General features: G+C 34.2%; 1 protein-coding gene across 1 annotated transcript in view; it reads left to right on the top strand.

The window, feature by feature from the left end:
- The first annotated feature begins 1,071 nt into the window (after positions 1–1,071).
- Positions 1,072–20,089, top strand: part of rsh (Rap GTPase activating protein radish) — a 29,347-nt gene continuing 10,329 nt past the window's right edge. The window contains exons 1-11 of the mRNA XM_034329882.2: positions 1,072–1,597; positions 3,456–3,592; positions 3,852–4,295; positions 4,976–5,219; positions 5,738–6,194; positions 6,617–6,755; positions 6,998–7,178; positions 7,433–7,622; positions 7,888–7,999; positions 19,096–19,198; positions 19,597–19,769. Coding sequence (XP_034185773.1) covers positions 1,563–1,597; positions 3,456–3,592; positions 3,852–4,295; positions 4,976–5,219; positions 5,738–6,194; positions 6,617–6,755; positions 6,998–7,178; positions 7,433–7,622; positions 7,888–7,999; positions 19,096–19,198; positions 19,597–19,769 — 2,215 coding nt within the window. The 5' untranslated portion in view covers positions 1,072–1,562. The remainder of the gene's footprint in view (positions 1,598–3,455; positions 3,593–3,851; positions 4,296–4,975; positions 5,220–5,737; positions 6,195–6,616; positions 6,756–6,997; positions 7,179–7,432; positions 7,623–7,887; positions 8,000–19,095; positions 19,199–19,596; positions 19,770–20,089) is intronic.

Genomic DNA, 20,089 nt, shown 5'->3' with positions numbered 1-20,089 from the left:
AGTATTTATTAGATTTGTTAAATTTTTTAGAAATTATTATAAAACAATGATGAAAATTCATATTGGCAACCTAATGTATTTATGTCAATATTTAATTGCTAAACAAAATTATTAAAGCAAATGTTAATGTTGTTCTAGTTTTCAAAAACGATCGGGTATATCCGTTTCAGGCAAGCACAAATAATGGATATTGTAGAACGGAAATGGGGAAACTCGTGATGTTTGAAACCGTTTGTTCTGATTGGAGTGTGTTTGTAATGGACGAGAACCGATAACGTTAACCGGTGTATTTTATGTTTATTCGAATTTTGTATTTAGATTGTCGATATGTGATATTAGATGTTGATGTTCATAAAATGGTTTTGCGTTTGATGATTGAATATCACGAGTGTGTTTTGAGAGTAAATACACGTGCTTTATGTCTGCCATTTCGGTAGAATTTATGATATAGTTGAAAACGAGGTGATTTCTAGGCCAAAGATAAATATGATTAATGAAATGTGCAGGATATCATTAATGAAATCTGCAATTAAGAGCAAAGAATATTCATTTAATAAAAATTGTTTAACGTCTAGATTGATAGATCTTGTAAGGTCATCTCGAATTCAATTTTAATTTGATAAATATTAAATTTAAATATTTTTCATATTTTTAAGCACTGCTTACTAGTTAACAAAATTTTTGAAATTATTAGAAATTAATGCTTGATTTTGGAATACAAAATATACGTCTTGCTCTCTTCAGGGAAATTTCAAATATTTAATTTATACAAAATAAAAGTATTTGCTGTCATAAAAATTCTCATTTTATTATTAATAAATTATGTATTCAAAATCCATACAAATAACATATGGAAAATATTATTCTTCATTTTGCCATTATCAGCTCATTAATAACATTTAATTGCAATCTGCTTACATACATAAATTTGTTATATTTTTCCAAAGGAAAAAACAAAAAAGATACTTAACTCTCATAAAAAAAGCTGGAAACGAACGATTCCCTTTAAGCTAACTCTTCGAATCGAGCCTCCTTCGTTGTTTGAATTCTTCATTCACTCTCTTCTCTTCGAGTTCATCAACAAAACGTTCATCGAAAAAAAAAAAACTGTCTGAAAGATGGACCTTTAATCGTTTCCATTCAATTTCGCAAACACTTGCGGTTTCCACTCGACTCGTGCCAACTGCTTTCGTCTTTAAATCGTCCAACGGAGGTTGAACATTTTCAAATGGAAGCATTCTTGCTCGAGGGCCGTTAAACTTCGTTAAACGGCAGCTCGTCAGGTTAATTAAAGCACAAAGAAAGAATGAAAGCGTGGAACAGAGAAACAATATAGAAGAAAGTCTCTGAAAGAGGTGCTTTTTAGAAAAATGGAGTAAAATTGTTTCTTTTGCGACCGAATCAACTGCTGCGACTGATGGCGATTTTCAGGCTGCTACATCATCGAAAATTCTCTCCATTTCGAGTACACTACCCTCAATTTAGGTTTCGGGGTGCCGTGATGGAAGAAAACATTGTGTGTGTGTGTATCTTTTGCAGGTCGGCCAGGCCCTTGCCATGCGATGTCGTTGCAGAACCCCAGACTTCGACATTACAGGTCGACTAAAACAGATCAGATTCTATTTGCCTTATTCTGAGAACAGTTTTTGAGAGTTTTTTATTATGCGTTGAATACTATGAGGACAGGCACGCGACACTATACTTCTATTTCTCTTCAATCTCTTTCTTGCTTTTCCATTCTATCTATAGTTTTTCTTCTTTTAGTATTTTAATAATTCTGTACAGGATGTGGTATGAACAGAAATAGGGTAATTATTTGCATGAAAGTAGGTTGAAAATGTAGGAAATTTTGTTTTCTTTCTTTCTTTCTTTACTTTTTTCCTTTTCTCTGAAAAGAATTATTGTAGTTTGGTTTGGGTCACATCTAATTACATATATAATTAATAATTTCCTGTTTAAAAATAATCTCTGAAAATATCTTCCACATTTCCAACCTGCTTCTCCACAAGGAATCACCCTATTCCTAACATAATAATTTTATCACACCCTGTGTACATCGTTTTAATACAGGAATATTCCTGTATATACAGGGTGGTTTACAAAACGTCAATAAATCATACCACTTTTCTAATTGCAATTAAAAAGAAACAGATGAAAGAGACGAGTGGTTCAAAGCAAACTACATTTTTTTTTTTTTAATGCAACGAAGCACGTGTATCTTGCAGTGGCGCTGCTTTGAACTACTCATTTCCTTTCTTATAATTGCAATCGGAAAAGAGGTACGATTTGTATGAATTTCATCTACCACTCTGTATATCGTAGAACGTGATATCTCGCTGCATCCACGCTTCTGTAACTCTGATTTCGCGAATTCTCTGTAGCCAGACTTGTGTCGCTGTGCCTCTAGTATATCACAGATATACATTGTGCGGAACGTTGCTCCATTTACCGATCGTTTACTATCGTTTCTCGTCACACCCACGCACCATGTGGGTGTGTGGGTGGGCGTAGAGAAGCGTGGTTTCGAGAACGCGGCATCAGGAGCTTGCGAATTTACACGCTCCTACTACGTCTGGTATCCGCTTCCGCTTACCACTTGTCCTAACTTGTGACGCGATTCGTAGAAGTACACGCTGTCGATCGGTAGTGTCGATTGTGCGGGAAGTTGATGAAAATCCGATGCATCCTTTCGCGATCGAACTGAAGTAAAGTATTCGAGGAGATGTGTATATATAGGGTGTTCCGTTTCCATTTTATCAGAACATCAATTCAGTAACTAAATATTTGGAAAATTGTTCAGCTTTGTTTTAGAAACTGAATATTTAACAAAATCTAAATGAAGGAAATAAATTCTTTTTACAGAATTTTTCCTGTTAAAGTGGTTAAAAATTAAGTGTTTTGTTACTAAATTTGCTAATTCATTTATCTCTTATGATTGTTAATTTTTTTCATTTATTTTTTAGAATAATCAATGGTTTTAAAGATCATCTCTCTCAGAAAGGTTGAACTAGCACACTATGTAATTCTATAAAAAATATTTAACTATTTAACTATTCTATAAAATCATTCGAACAAACATCAGCTTCCCGTGCAACCTAAAAGTAGCAACTTAAGCGCAGTAGTTAGCTAGAAAGTGAACTAAATGAAGCTTCCGAACATCGTAAGTTATTTCTTTTTTCACATAAGGTACAATTTGCAACTGGCCAAGCATGAAAAAAAAAAATTATTGTAGAAATTCAACGTAGAAGGTAGCCAAGAAACCACGACTTCGATCGAGTGTGTGTTTGACTTTTGGAGTGTTCTGTTGGCATGGCCTCGAATTCACCTAACTTAATCGTTCACACCTTGCACCCGTTATTTACCTTGAGTCACACAGTCTGTTTATCAATTAGCCGATGACAGATCGGCGGCTCGTCTTTGCCTGCTCAAGCCGAGACCGAGCGTTTCAATTTCAGGACCATGACAGCGATCTGCTTCGTGTGCAACCTGCCGATCCTGAGCCATCAGGTCGGCCTGGTATGGCAAGGAGGCAATGGCTGGGACGATCTTGTCAGGGAACAGGTGGAGGAGTCAACTCTCAGGCAACGTCTAGGCGAGTATACTAGTAATCTGATTATTAGATCTTTTGGAAAATTAGTGCAAATAATTCATTATATCTACAAATAGGAGGTTGTTAATTTAATCAAACAATTTTTATTTAATTATAAAATATTTATTCAACATTTATTTTAAAATATTTAAATTATTATTTTCAATCCTAACTATCCTACCTGTAAAACCAAACTGGTATGGTCTCATCCAGCCTTCATTTTTCATTTTAATTTTCATTACAAAAACACTTTTTTTCCCAGGAACAGGAAGACGTGACTCAGCAACACAAATCACGCCCACTTCGCCGCCTAACGAGCCCCAAGAATCGTCGCCGACAAATCAACGTCGTCGACGGTCCAGTCTAGCTCAGCTGACGGATATATTAAGGGAATGGGGCGGCGGTGGTACTTCGGGGAAGAGCAGCCGTGGGAACAAATTGTGTCGACGTGAAACGTTAGCGGACATCGCGAAATCGTTGCCATGGTCCAGGCAGACGACCACGGATGCCAGTCATTTGGAAAGACTTCGTAAAAGGCGGGAAAGTTCCGTAGACAGCGGGATCAGAAGTCAGGCGTCCACGAAATCCAGGAGAGACTCGGCCATTAGTGATTTCAAGAATGACATCGCTAAATTGTGGGGCAAGAAAGATGCCACCCCTCAAACTCAACCACCACCTACCGTCATTTCACCTACACCTCGTCGAGGTATATTGCTTAAATATTCTTTTTCAATTTTCTTTTTAATTTTTGATCTAATTATTTTTATCAAATTGTGTTTTTTTTTAATTGTATTTAATTAAAACATTCTATAAAATGACGGTGTGCACATTAAAAGAAAAGAGTAAGAGTCGGTCTATATCTATGATAAATATCCTAATAAAGTTGAAGACAGTAAAAGCGTGTTTTCGACATGATTTGTGATGAAAGTTGCTTGAACAGAAGAACTTTCCGACCCCTATAATAATTTGTAGGGATTGTACGTGGCAGTGTTTTGGACCTATTTGTCAGTTTATATGTAATATATTACATATTAATTCCTGAATATCAATATCATTCAAAATTTCTTAAAAAATATTAGCTTATTGTTAGTCAATTAATTAGTGAACTCTGTACAAATTCAATGATATAACGTTCTACTAGTCGTCGATCTTTAGAAAGTATTTAAATTTCTAATAATTACTTCATTTTACTTCACCTACTTCCCTTTTCTTCACTGTTTGAACTCAATTACAAAGTACACCAGTTTTCATTATTTTCAAACTAAATTTCAAACTACCCCTTGCCTCACTGTTAAGAAGTGGTAAAAGTAAAAACTTTCTAAATACACCAGTAAATATATTACTTTTTCCTTTATGAAGACCGTTATTAATAATTTTATTTTATAGATTCAGGGGAATCGAGGAATTCTCGACGAGGTTCCGGAGAGAGTGCCAGATCCAGAAGGGATTCCGTGGTTGCTGGACAAACACCCAGCCCTGGTGAACGGAAACATAATTGTCGCCATCATAGACGCAGACAGTCCCAACAATCTGTTGACAGTGGTAGCGGTGTGATGGCAGCAAAGTATTATAGGAATGATCAAAGACCCAGCGCCTCCAGCACTGATAGCACAGCCAGCAATGCTGTTAGGTATGGGATAATATACTGACGACTGAATTTGCCTCTCTAATTCCCTTTGTAACAGCTCTGTGTTCATGATTAATTGCTGCATTTAAACTTGTTAATTTAAGGTGAGATTCTATTATAGTTGGGATGCACATGCAGAGAATGATCAATTTCATTTCGTACTACTGGTAGTACTACTGGATGTATTCCAGTGCTCCATGAATATTACCTAAGAGCACTGAATATTAATTTTATATTTAAATATTTCAAAACTTTCAACTTCCCTTACTTCTCTTCGTTACATTAAAATTTTTATTATCTTATTTTCTATTTTTATTTTTTTTATTAGGACGTTATATTTTTTTGTACATTATTAATGATTTTGGATTTGTTTGATCTGTTTAAACCAATAAAATAATATATCATTTGTTTCTAATTTAAATGAACAAAATTCTACCGAAGGAAGGCAAACAATGGTTCACGAAGGAAAATAAGATTATTTTTATAAATTTGTTAACAAAGAAATATTTTCTTTATTTTAGGGATCATATTGAAACTCGTAATTCGATGGACAAAAGTGATCGATCGAGTAGCATCGAAGCTAAAATGCAACCAACGGTGGAGACGAAAACTGTTACACCGACCACGACGACCACCACGTCAACAACTCCTCAGATCGATGGAAAGATACTCATCACAACCACCACTGATTCCAAAACAGCGACAACCACAACTACCACTACCGTGTCAACGTCTACCACATTGACTGTGGACATGAAAACCACTTCTGAGAATAAGAACTTAACTTTAGAGACATCTATCACTCCCCCTACCATTGTGATGTCCTCGGTGACACCGCCGTCTGTCTCACCAACAACTGGTACCAATCTTCCACTTCCTGGAACCTCCACCTCCGGTAGTTCGAGTCCTGTCGGCTCGCCAAACGTGAGCACACCGACTCATCCTCTGCTTACAACTAGGAGAGACTCCACTACTCAGGTGAGATGTGGGGAAGTTTTAATTAATTATTGGGATTGTATTTGAAATTTTTAGAAAATGTATTGACTGATTTAATTTTCTTAAGCATAAAAAAATATTTAATTTAGGTGGGAAAGAAAGCAATAGTGTTTGTTACACCATGGAAGATTAGATTCAATAAGTAGTAAAGCTCAAGTAGTAACAGTCAGTGTATGGTCAGACGACTTTCAAATATAAACATATAAAGCCATCTTCTTTTATAAATTGTATCCCCTCCGCTTGTATCATATAAATTTATTAGTAATTACTTTTTTAATATTTAATTTGTATTTAATTTTATATTAAATAATACTAAAAGAGGTTGAAAAGGAGATGTAGATGAATCTAAATATGTATATAAATACCTAAATATGTCTTTGATTATTCAAACAATTTTGTTGCAGTGTTATTACAAGGGAAAGGAGGTATCCCCTAACAAATTATCAAGATTAACACGACAAGCAGCTGCCATAGACGAATCGATGCCACCAGCAGGACGACGAGGAAGTCAGCCGACATTATCACCAGATCCTGATGAAGGAGGTACAATCACAAACTTGAACCACCATTAACTAAGTTTCACGCATTGAATAAATCACAATTGTAACTATGAATATACTTTCAATTGTAGATTTTAAAAAAGAAATGTCTATCTTCATTGTAATTTACTGTCTTTCCTCTTCCTATCTATCTATTTATCTATCATTTCCATATCTCTTTCCTCTATGTTGTAAAATAAATGTTGTAGAAAATTAGTAAAAAATTATCTTTTTGAATGTTTCAAGGACGCAAAGCTCGCAGAGACTCATTGAGTCCTGATTCTGCCTCCTACCCAAAACGTCGAGATTCCAGGAGCCATCTGAGTCCTGACAGGACAGTCGATAAAAGGGATATCAGTCCTATCAGGCAAAGGAAATCCCAGCTGAGAAGGCAGTCAACATCAATGGCTGGTCGGTCGCCACCTAGGTAGCTGTATTTTATTGATTTGGTTGTGTGGATAATGTTGTTCCCTTCGAAACAAGACATTTTGAAAAATAATATAATTCAAGAATAAAAGAAATTTAAAAGAAAATTTATTGAATCTAAAATTTTCAATGGTAATGTAGAAATTGTAATAAATGAAAGAGAGTTTTTGTTAGATTATTTTAAAAATAGAAGTGATCTAATTTTAATTCGATCAAATACATAACTTTAATTGATAAATGCATTATGTATTTCAGATCACCAGATAGTTCTTCCTGTTCATCGAGAGACCCAAGTCCCTCTCCTTGTGCACATGCTCCTGCGATAAGAAGACAGTCAACTACAGATGAGATTTTCATAGCTCGTGGTTTTCGACGACAAAGTACTGCTGAAGAAATGATAAGATGTCGAAATTTTCGAAGACAAAGCTCTCAAAGCGATGAGACGGTCAGCTCTTCATGAACTTCAAAATAGATTAACCTTCTACTATTAAAATCCTTGCCTTATAATTTTCATCATTAATCAAATTACTATTCAAAAATAAAAAAGTGTGTGAATAATTTTAATTTTTACTAATATTACAATTTATATAATGAAATATCCAAATTTAATTGCTTTTCTTCCATGATGGAATTAAAAAATTGTGAAGCAAGGATTTCAAAGGATTTATTGAATTAAATTATTATTTTCAATTCATATTTGTATGGTCCAGGTTCAAAGATACCGAGGACGAAGGGACAGTTCTGCACAAATCACTGATGGAACATTTGCCACGATGACTGTTGAGACATCAAGCACCTTTTTCGATAGCAGTACTCAAACTGGTGAGTTAAAAATTTCATCACTATAATTGACATTTTGAAAGATATAAATTCTACTTATATAAATTAAGTGTGAATTATATCTGCATATAGTTGTGTCATACAAATTTCCATTTTCGAGCTCCCGCTACAATAGGAGGTGAATTTTAAGTAGTATGAACTGTATTTAATCGAACGTGATGGAAGCGCCATCGTTGATCTGTTTCACTGACTACTTTGAACTATACTATTTCTTCATTCATATTTGAATACAAAAAAATTGCCTAACTAATTATTGTTCATTACTACAATGAATTGATTATAGTTTCACATATATATTTTTTAAATCATTTCAATTAATAATCTTTCAAAAGATTCATTAAACTATTGATATCTTAATTTTAAGTTTGAAAATTAATTAAGATATATTCTATGAAATTATTCAGTTTTTTTATTTATTTCGTTTCTCACAAATAACATTTTGTACGTTTTACGTCAATTATCTGGCAATTCCAAGAAAATTTTTAATTTTTCTTTCGAATCTACTTTTATTTCGTAGATTAATTATAGTCTGCTTTATCCAATAAAGGTACAAGGTTGATTACAAGATTCACAAAGGTATTAGCAACAAATGAACTCAATAAACGTGACCTTGGATTTTCTTGATCATGTTCAAATCTAATTATATCACTTCTTCGATTCTACTTTATTGCTACGTAATCTCGTGTACTTATCACTATCATTTCACTACTACTGCTAACACTATTTTCTTCAACATAGTTGATATAATGGAACTCTCAACAACATATACATTTGAAAAATATACACAGCATATTTCTTCTTAAATTATACTACATTTCTTAAAATTACATTGATCACCAAAACCAAAAAATAATTATTACAAAGTTCATTAAATTATCAACTCTCATCTCGTATTTTTTTTTTTTTTTCTTGAATTTCATATAATTTCTTGTTAAAACTACCTTAGTTATGAAAATCAGAATGTTACTTTAAGATTTTTTCAATATGTGTGCCATAAAATTCTTATAATCTCGCTTATTATATTTCTTCCTCAGTTCCACAACACCTCCTTCATCGTACACTTTAGAATTACCCTCGTCATTAAATTGACAAACTAATTATCCCTAAGTTCATTAAACGTTCTCCACCACGTGAGTGACAATCAAAGTTCCCGCTCAGTGGCGCCACGCTGAAATCGAACCAAACCGGTGAAAACGGCGCGGCATGCGCCTTGGCAACGCGTTCGCAGCAATCAGCCGGCGTCACGACGCCTCACGGCGTCCCCGTGGACGCAGGCGTGGTGCCAGTGGCTGTAGTTCCAATGGAGTAACACTGGGGTGCATGACAGTCAATAGCCAGCTGAATAGGAAACCAGCCCCGAGGAGCTGCTTGCCGAGCGTGTGCGTGTTCCTCTCGCGTCCCGACGCGTTTTTCTTCAGTATCCTAGTGTCCTGGAAGAATCCAGCTACACCTGTATCCTGTCGCAATCAAGCAGACAAGCAACAATCCCCCATGGAACTCTACAATCCCCGGTGATCGTGATCGAGCTGTCCTGATCGAAGATCGAACCTGTGCATTCCAACAGGATCAACATCCTGTCAGAACCTAGGAAAAATAGAATAAAGGACAAAATCAGCAGGATCAATCAGGACTCGTCAACTATCCAAACAGTGTGTTTCAATCTGAAAGTGTCCTGTGTTGATGATTGTTCCTTATATTTATCTGATGAAAAATTCCTGGTGTTATTATTGTTAAGGAGTCACTTTTCAAGTGAGCAGTACATCGATCCAAGTAAAATCGTCCTGTCGAAGGATCCAGCTGTTGCTGCCTCCGAATGACAGCTTAGATTTTCTATCAGAATGATGGGTGTTGCCCTTCGATCGATGATCGAAGATACGTTATCTGGAAGATCCATCGAGTGATCTTTCGAGGATGGACATCCTGGATGACTCGTCGTTGTCAACGTGTAGGAAGACGTAGCAAGGTGTCTGACTAGGACGCAACCACTTGTGGCGGTGGCTTGTGCGGGTATCGGTTCACGAATCCTTGGAAGCCGGCCAAAAACAGCTTGTCTTCGGGTTGTGTCCTTGAGAAAAAGGATCTTCGATGAGCTCGCGATCCTTGGACTACACGTTGCTTGATGGTGGTGCACGTTTACGACGGATGTTTGATCGCGGTGTGCTCGTGTGACATGTGATACACGGTGCTGTAGTGATGGGAAGAAAGACTCGTGATGTCGATGAAGGGTTCTAAGGATTCTGTGCTGTGTACGATGCACGAGATGACGAGATTATCCTGTACAGAGCTAGGACGACTGAGGTAGGAGTGTTTCCTTTTCATTTTCTTCACCTGTTCGTTATTACGCCTCAGGTACAGTTTCAGTCAAAAGCTAATGCTATTGTAGTATTTATTTTGTTGCTTTTCCACCATTTTTATATAAATATGTAATCAATGGCAATTATTGTGAAATGAAAGATTTTTAGTTAGTGTAAATGTAATCGATTTCTCGTTAACTGCCACAATGAAAATTGATATTAATTATTAGGGACAAGAATAATTATTTTTTAGATTACAAATTTCGAGCTTTCAAGTTCGAGTTTACCAAAATAACTTCAAACTATTTAAAAAATTTTATAAACATACTTTGATCTTTCCTCAAAATTATAAATTTGATTTATTATTTTATTAATTTATTATGTTTGCCACTTCTTGCATTCCAACAATGGTATAAATTTCTTTATAATGGAATAAATACTACAAATATAATTGATAGATTATTTAATAGATATCTTTTTTCAATGAGCCAACGTTTCATTTCTAATTGTGAAAACGTGTAGATTTAACGTAATCCCTTAGCGAGGACAATGCAGGATGCATTTAACAACAGAGGAAACAGTGTAGAGTATTTTCGTCGCGGGTTTTACGAGCCCCGTGATTAGCAGAGCGGAGAAACGCTCCTCGTTAGAACGCTTTTATTGTTCAGCCGCGTCTGATCCCTCTCTCACGTTGAAATTCAACGCGTTCGTGTGCATTATGACCGCTGGAAGGGTTCACTTCGTGATTTTTACGAGATTCAAGATTGATGTTGATGATAAGTTTCACTTGTGGAATGAAAATATTCTTTCTGTTACTAATTCTACAAGTTCTATTAAATTGTTTGAAAAATAAGAACTACATGATTAATTCTTTGTTGGGTTACATTGAAAATCTGCTACATAAGATTCTTTTTTTTTAACTGTAAAATGATTACGTTATAATTTTCCTTCACTTCATTCAGAAACAAACTTTGATCTTCGCACAATAAAGTAAGAAATTGAGTTAAACGATCTGTAATACAGAATTTATTGTTGTTTAATTGCCGTTGATGCCAAACGACTGTCGAAGCATGAAATTCTTGAATCATTCGATAAAAGGGAGTCTTTTAATTGTTAAATAATGTCAAAGGGAAGGATTTCACATTAATTACACTCCATTGTTTGAATTCGTTTCATATTTTATTTCGTTCCATCACATTCTGTTTTCGTAATTGTTATCTTATAAATCTAAACGTTAAGCTTGTTGAAAAGCACACACAGTTTGCAATTTATTTTATAAATGATTGATTTTTATAATCGCTTTAATGTCGCAGTATTTTCAAATATATTTTGACACCATTTAAAAATAATTCGTTCCTTTTTGTTTAATACTTTCTACGAATAAGACAACAGCATCCCATTATTATAGAATCAATTTATATCTTAAAATGAAAATTATATAATATTCATTTAATCGCATTTTCAATTTCAAAGTTATAAACAATTTCCTGAAAACAATAAGAGTTTCATTAAATATTTTATGATTTAATTTCATCCGATCACGAAGAAGATTTCAATGAAAATGATTGAACCGTTTTCTATTAATTTCCCAGTAAATGCGATTTTCTAAAAGTAGTTTCCGTTTTAAGACAAACAACGTTGAAATTGAATCCAGCAAAGCATATTTCATTGCAAAAGCATCATTTTGTGTGCCATTTGTATGCCCGGTTAGCATTCAAAACGTTTTACAATTGTAACAGCAAATGTGATTGTAAAATATCGTTCGCTTTTTCGAAGAATAGAATGCATCATTCTCGTTTATAAAGTAATAGAGCAAATTGCGATCGACAATTGCTCTTTTGATGAATTCTCTTGCAATTACGAAACACTTCAATCAATTCTTAAAACGTAACGTCAACAAAAATCATTAAAATATAACATCGAAATGCTTAAACAATATATTTCATGTCATAAACAACAGAGAATTTCAAAAGCATATTATTAAATACTATTTAATTTAAATAATATCAGTGAACTTTTGTTGTAATTAAATTTTGCAAATGACACTTCCTGTCTAAATGAAAATAATGTTTTTCACCATTTTTAAATAACATAAATTTTAAAAATAGAGAATTTCAATTAGCAAATATTATTCAATGTAAATAATATCAATAGAGTTCAATAACAATTCAATTTTTCAAATATAAATTTCTTTTGAAGTAAAATTCTCCACCCTTAACCCTCGAGTAATGGATCATAGAATGAGCCTCAATTTTAATTTAATTTTGTATTTCATATTATATCATTAATTTCTAACTTTATGAATGTAAAACATGATGGCTAATAACTTCAAATTTATAAATCTCTGTTCTCGTGTCACCTAGTTGAAAAATAACGTAGAACTTTCTACTTCTTACGTAGGAAGGTATTTTTCACAGAATTTGTGTGACAATGTAACTTTTACACAATTCCCTTTCCTCCTGGCGAGAGTGTCGCTCGTTACAAAAAAGTTCGGATAATTCCACGCCGGAAGTCGTCAGGACGTTTCTTCCGATGCTCTTTGTTGCCACCCACTTCAACTTTTAATTTTACTCGCGAATATCTGCCCCCGTGATTATCACCGGATAAAAATTCTTCGGATGGTTGTCTTTTCTTCCCTTGTCTCCGCTCGTTATCTCCTTTCGTTTTTCTGCATACAACAGACCAGCCAGATTCTTTGTTCACAAATTTAATTACGACAAGTCGCTGGAAATGTTGATTATCATATTTTCTTCGAAATTCCTTGTTTTCTGACGAACATGTTTCTTTCAACAAACATGTTAAATAATCCAGTGAAAACGATCTCCATAATTATAATTATTTAATATTTGATGATTTCATTTTTATACTTAAATTTCATTTAATTGTTTTTATATTAAAATTTGAGGTGCCCATAGAAAATGGTTAGAAATGTAATAAGGAATTTTTTTATAACATATTATGATTATTTATAGAATGACTTGATATTATAATTACAGCTTTCTATAATTAACCTTTTGGTTGAGTGTGCTCTAATAAAAAATAAACTAAAATCGTTATGAAAAGAAAAGGTACAAATGGTATAGTTGTACAATGATTTGAGTCAAAGATTTGAAAGGGTCATTAGCTTACAATATCAAAATTTCTCAGACACTTTTGCACGCGAATAGCAATGAAATGGTAAACAAATATGAAGAGTAAACAACTTAGTATTCATGTGGACCAACCTCTGTGTCTCCATTATCACAGCCACTCATCACTATTCCCCGCGACACTTGTCCCTCAAAGCCGACTTCTTTTCAACATCCATCGACCATTTCCACTCTTCCATTCCATTTCCTGCGAACGAAGGAGAGAGGGGAAAAAAAGGAATTGCCCTTAATTCGCGAGCCGCAGACTAATGCAATCCTTCGGAACGCCCGCTGGTTCGCGGCTCCATTTCGAAATTGCGTCAGGGGCTGCTTCCGCATTCCCGTGTCGGAGCACGGAATAATAAGGTGAAACATACTACCGTCTTCCTGTTCCCTCTCGATCCTTTGCTTTTATTTCATCCGGACCACTGCGCCAGTATACTCAACTGAATACCACTTTTAGAAGATAGAAATGAAGGAAATGAAGAGAGCAATCTAAAGAATAATTAACAGCCTGTCCCACACAAGTGAATCGAGTCAGTAATATAAAAATAGAAAATAGATACGAAATTTCATTAGATAAAATTAAATGGTGTCGTATGGAACATCACAAAGTGGAAGATTTCTAAAGATTTTATATTCATCTTTGACAAATTATAAAAGTACTTGGATCGAAAATTAATTCAAAACATGTTTTTAAAAAATATAGAATTCTTTTCAAATTATGAATGAAAAAGTATCTTCTACAATGTAGCTTTCGGTTTTTTCAAAATTATAGTAATTGTAACAATAGTTCAAAAAAATAATGTAAATAATAAAATTTTACTTACGAATAAAAGAGTAATTTAGTATTTGAAACATTTCAATTTCATTAGAAGAAAATTCGAAATTATGGAATAATTTCTGTTTATATTGAAATTGAAATATAAAGTTAAAAATTACATTTGCAACCTTTGAAAAATTTTTAACTTTTCATTCAATAATTATACGTGTAAAAAGTTTCAAAGTTTCACCTATTTGGCATAAGAAATATAACATCGTTTAAAATATCCATCTTTTCTCGTTCTCGGTAAATTCCTTGAAACTTCTTCGACCGAAGAAGAGGGTAAAAAAAAGAATCATCTAGTAGTTGAGTCGATCGGACGGTTCGTTTCCTTCGACCACTTGTAGCCTCGAGAACCACGAGTACAATGGCATGGTACTGTGGAAGATGGTGGATTGCGAAGGGAGAAAGAGAAATTGCTCGACGAATGGAAATTCAATCGAACGGCCTGATCGTATTATTCCCTAATCTAACCTCTTCCTCTCCGGCCTGTGCCGCGTGACGCCAACTTAATGGGCTTTTAATCGAAAAATGGTAATCGAGGGAAGGATCCACGCGGACTGTTGACACGATCTTTCTAATCTCATGGTAGTTTAGATTTTGGAAATGATCAATACTGTAGAATTTCAGAGTTTATACGTAGACCATTCGTTTTTAAGTTCAGTGATGACTTTATAAAATGGAATTAGAATTAGAAATGGATTGATGGAAGAGAAGATGAAAATGGGGTTAAATATATTGACTTCTACTACTGCAAGATCTTGAGGGGTACCATTGAACTTTGTGTTTCTATAAAATAATGTTGGACTTTATTATTTGTTAGAATTTGTTTCTTTTATAGGAGTATTATGAGCGCATGATATATTGAGTCATACCACTGGGAATCGTTGAGTTGTACCACTGAATTCTTATCAGAATAACAAAAAAGAGTATAGGAAAGATAGAACTACATTATAATAAAATACTTGAGTTTCACTATCTGTTAGAGCCAGTTTAGGTAGAAGTGTTATAGGTGCATGATATATTGACTTATACTACTTACTGATATTAATAGCGCTATGTTGAGTGCTAAATTTAACTATATGTTAGGATAAACTTTCCATAGAATTCTTATGGAATTCTACAACTGAGGAAGTTATCGTTGAGCTGTACTACTGAAATTGTATCAAACACTGATTTTTTGATCTGTTCTATTATAAAATATTGAATTGTGCTACTCTATTATGATATTATGTATATTTAATTAACATTGCGTGTTGAATAATTCTAATTTTTAATAACATTCGATAAAATTTTCTTGATAGAAAAACATGAATATAAAATAACCTCCAGAATCATTTATATTAATAAACATCAATTTATATCATCGAACTACTTACACTAAAAAACTGAACTATAAAAATGCAATTTATATATGAAATATTCAGATGTATTACCAAGTAACTCTGACTTTTACTGCAGTTTTAAAGAACTTTGATGGAAGAGAAACAGATGAGATGGGTAGTGAAATATATCGAGTTACTATACTACAGAGTTGCCTCGAGTTTTACTACCACAGTTCATTGATACTCTGTGTAGGTTTAAATTGAAAATTGAATTCAATATCGTTAAAATGTAAACTCAATTAGAATTGTTTGATTAAATAAGCTTCGCTACAAACATTTAATCCTCTGTGTATCAGTATAAAACAAGTACTCAACAATTTATGAATTTTATTCTATCCTTTATTTTCTTTTTTAAATTATTTTCCTATTGTATATTAAATTGTATGAAAGTCAACGTGGTAAAAATAGCACCATAAATCTGATTGGCAAGGAAAATCTGGACACACAAAACGATATATGGTTTTCTTTAATTCGACGATCGATAAATCTGTCGTAATTGACTTCATCACCCGTTTCCTCTTCTCTCCTTTTTTCGTTCGCGTGCAAGGAATTCCGACCGCAATAAGTGCTTCAGAAATAATTATCATTTTAACGGGACGTGGCTGTAATCGCCAGTGTCCCGCGATTCCAAGAATTTCATTAGTTTCGATTCAAGCCCGTCTACCCTCGATTGTCTTCCGTCATTAATTCCCGGCAACGCAGCCGCATTCATTACTAATTCCTATCTAACACGTCAACTCAATTCACTCGCGATCGATCGATCGCCCGATTATCGTTAGAAAGCCGTCCTAATTGCCGTTCCTTTTCTTTCCTGTAACCTGGTTAATCCTTGCGCTACGATTACGTTCGGTCACGAAGTATTTACATCTTACAGACGATAAGTAACAGAAAGGGCAAACTGGAAATTTTTTATAGTAAAGAATATTTAAAAATTCTAAAATTTCAGGATTTTCAAAATTCCAATATTGTGAAATTCTAATTCCAAAATTCCTGAATTTTTGAGGAACCTCGCCTACCTTAGAAAGAAATCCTAGTTTACGTCAACGATTTCTGTGCTTTAATTTTGCAAGCCAATCTGCCCGAAAATCCAAAGCTTTTTTTACGAGTCACGACGATGATTCTGTTTTCAGAAATCGGGTAAGCTAGCTGCTTGTTGGGCCGCGTGAAGCGAGCCGAAGCAGAGGTTAAAGCGCCGATAAACCGGGCTTACCGTCGTGACGCGCTTGCTTCAGCCTCGTAACTTCTTCTTTTCTTCTCTCGCTACCCTTGTAACCAGGCCATCCTGACCGTTGTTTCTTGCTTCTATCTTACAAGAAGTTATTAAAAATGAATCATGTTGTTCGGGAGAACTGCCTGCAAGATAATAGAAGGCCTTCTGTTTCTCCGGTTCGGCTTTCTTAGGTTCTTCGTAACAATGAAGCTACGAATTAGGATTTCATTTACTCATAACGAAAATTCTATTTCTGAGAATAATGGAATTATTGTTGCATTTTTCTTGTTATGTAGTTTGTAAATTATATAGAATGATAGTTTTGATGTTTTGAAGCATAAAATTTGAAGTTAATCGGGTCCATCAGAAATCAAATAAATTAACAAGTAGTACAAGTCAACGGTGTTGCGAACATCGTAAGACTAAGCAACTCACAAGACGATTGAACTGAACATTTTTCTTTCTACAAGGTTTAGATTCAAATAGAACTTTTTGAATAAAAATAGAAATTACAAATCGATTAAGTTATTGCCAGTACACAATCAAATTTCCAATGAACTGTTCAAGAAAGGAGAAAGATCACCCTTCACTGAAGAAGCGTCGATATCTCTTTACCCAGTAGACAACTGTTATCGCGATTCCGATACCTTGTGTAATTCCCTCCTTTTTTTTTCTTTCTTCTCGTTCGTTAAGAACATTTTTCACGGGTTATGGTTCCCAGTGGCTGTAACGGGATAAGTTTCGTTATTTATTTGCCGCGAAGAGCTCGAGGCAATATCCGCGGTAAGGGAAGTTACGATTATTTTCTGATATGCTTTGTGTCGCTTCCATTCGAAAGAGAACGCTTTAAAAGTTGCAACCACGGGTCGCGACGATAAACCGTATCTTCCTTTTACTTCTGGGCTTCGAGAAAAGGGTGGCAGGTGAATGATACCTTCAAAATGGTCGCCAAACAAGGGTTGATTTTGTGAAAGGAAATAATGTCAATATTCGTCGTTTGAACGTTTAACTTCTAAGAAAATATAATTGTTCACTTTCAAGTTCTTCCTAATTATAGTACATCAAATTTTTATTACTTCAATTATAGATAAATCGAAGATTTGTTAATTAATTTTCAGTGTACAACTTTCAGGAACTAAAATGTTGAATATAAAAGAAACACCTATGACTAAAAACACTTTAATCAAAATAAAGTTCTGCAAAAAGGATTATTTGGTTTATAAAATATTTCTAAATTAATAGAAATATTTTATTTTCAGTATCATATTTCTTGAACCGAAATAAAATTTTCTTCTTCGAATGAATAAATGTATGAATACTAAATTTCATCAGCCCCCATAGAAGGAGAATTTCACATCGGGAAACGGAACACGTGGTGGAATATTTCGAATGAAGAACACGGGGGTACAATTAGACGTTCCGTTGGTCACGAAAACACGACGGTAGCGGCGACGTCGGCGTCGCGACGCTCAACTCTCTTCGCGATATCAAAATTCCACGCTCGGCACGCGCTGGAATTCTTTGTGGCCCCCATACGGGCGTCACGATAGAGTGAGAAAGAGGGACAGAATCGACCACACCCCTCGACGACACGCTCGAAGGGTCGTTAAGTATAAAACACGGAAAACAGAGGAGGGAAAATGGGATCGGGGACGTGAAGAAAAAAAAAAAGAACGATCGAACTTCTAGGATGCTTCGCGACTGGTCTAACGTTGTATCTCAAAATTGATCGATGGGTCACGCTTCAACGAAGCTGATTTCTTGGTTCTCTTTCTTCTTTTTTTCTTTCTATGAATATATTGAACGTGTTTTTCTGGGTGTTGATATGGAGCATACGATGCTCCATTTAACATAATAATTTTTTTGATGTTTACGTTAGGTGCATAAGAATTGTATAAGATGAAAATACTTAGCGAATAATTATAAATTAATTTTAATATTTGTTGTACGTCGTTGTAACGTGAGATTTAACATGACGATGTAATTATTTCTTTAATAAATAATATTGCAATAATAATTTTGTATACACAGATTTATCTATCTATATATTCTATGGGTATTCTAATGATATGTAAATTTCTATTAGTGAAGGTAAATTGCTATTTATTATTATAACTCTTACAAACTGTTATTCATCAATGAAAAAAGCAGTTTCTATTATTATTTACCAAATAATAGATTTAATTTTCATTGCAAATAAAACCTTTTAATTGATTTTCGTGATTCTATTGTTTCAAGAACCATCACCGTTGTACGACAACAATCACTACCATGAGGAATGCCTAAAATGTAACAGCTGCGGCCTGAATCTCACGGGACCCAATCAAAAACGGGCTAGACGGTGAGTGAAAAAAGGAAAAGGTTCTAAAAATTTCACGAGCACGAAAACTTGAGTTTCTCGTATTCATTTATTCTATTATACCATACATTCCGTCTTGGTCGAAGTGTTTTACAATATTTCCATTATTTATATATTTTTTTTATTGTGTAAAAATTGCACTGAAGCATTATAACGCCCGTGTCATAAATTACAGAGTACACTTTGCAGGACATTCATTTGAAAATGAAAAATGTGGCAGCTAAGAAAAATTGAATAGATCTAATTAAAATAAAAGACTTCCATGAACTTATGCACCCATTTATTCGCCACTATTAATCAAAATGTAATCTATGTTCATCAGTAGCCACTTACTGCAAGTGTTTGGAGGATCATCAATTATTCTGTTGGTCTTTTCACAGATTCAAAAACCAAATACTTTGCGATCTTCACTTCGCTGACGTGGCGCTGATGGAGTGCTCGGACTTCATGCAGCAGTTGCGCAGCTTCAAACCACAAAGTTTAGGCTGCGCAGTTGCCCGAAGAAAATCATCGACCACCTTGATCTTCCCATTGCCACCGCAAGCATGTTCAGGTAGAATCATTTAAATTATTCAAAGACACGATTGGATTACCATAATTTAAAAAAAAGAACACTAAATTAACACATTTGCTATCAGCATGAACCAGTTGGAAATTCATACAAAACAACTTAATTTTTTTAAAATTATTTATTTAGTATTTTACATTATTAGTAACTTTTAATTATACAACTTTTATTTTTTTGAAGGCATTTCAAGATTTAAAAAAATGGTCTCACGTGGTAGTAAATGTATTAATCTGCTTATCAGTTACTTTAACAATCACAAAGTTTGTATAATTAATTATTTAATGTTGCAACAGCTTACAAAATAT

The sequence above is a fragment of the Osmia lignaria genome, chromosome 2 (genome assembly GCF_051020975.1).
Source record: "Osmia lignaria lignaria isolate PbOS001 chromosome 2, iyOsmLign1, whole genome shotgun sequence".
In the NCBI taxonomy this organism is placed as follows: Eukaryota; Metazoa; Arthropoda; class Insecta; order Hymenoptera; family Megachilidae; genus Osmia; species Osmia lignaria.
The sequence above is the reverse complement of the archived record's forward strand: the minus strand, read 5'-3'. Positions and strand labels throughout refer to the sequence as shown.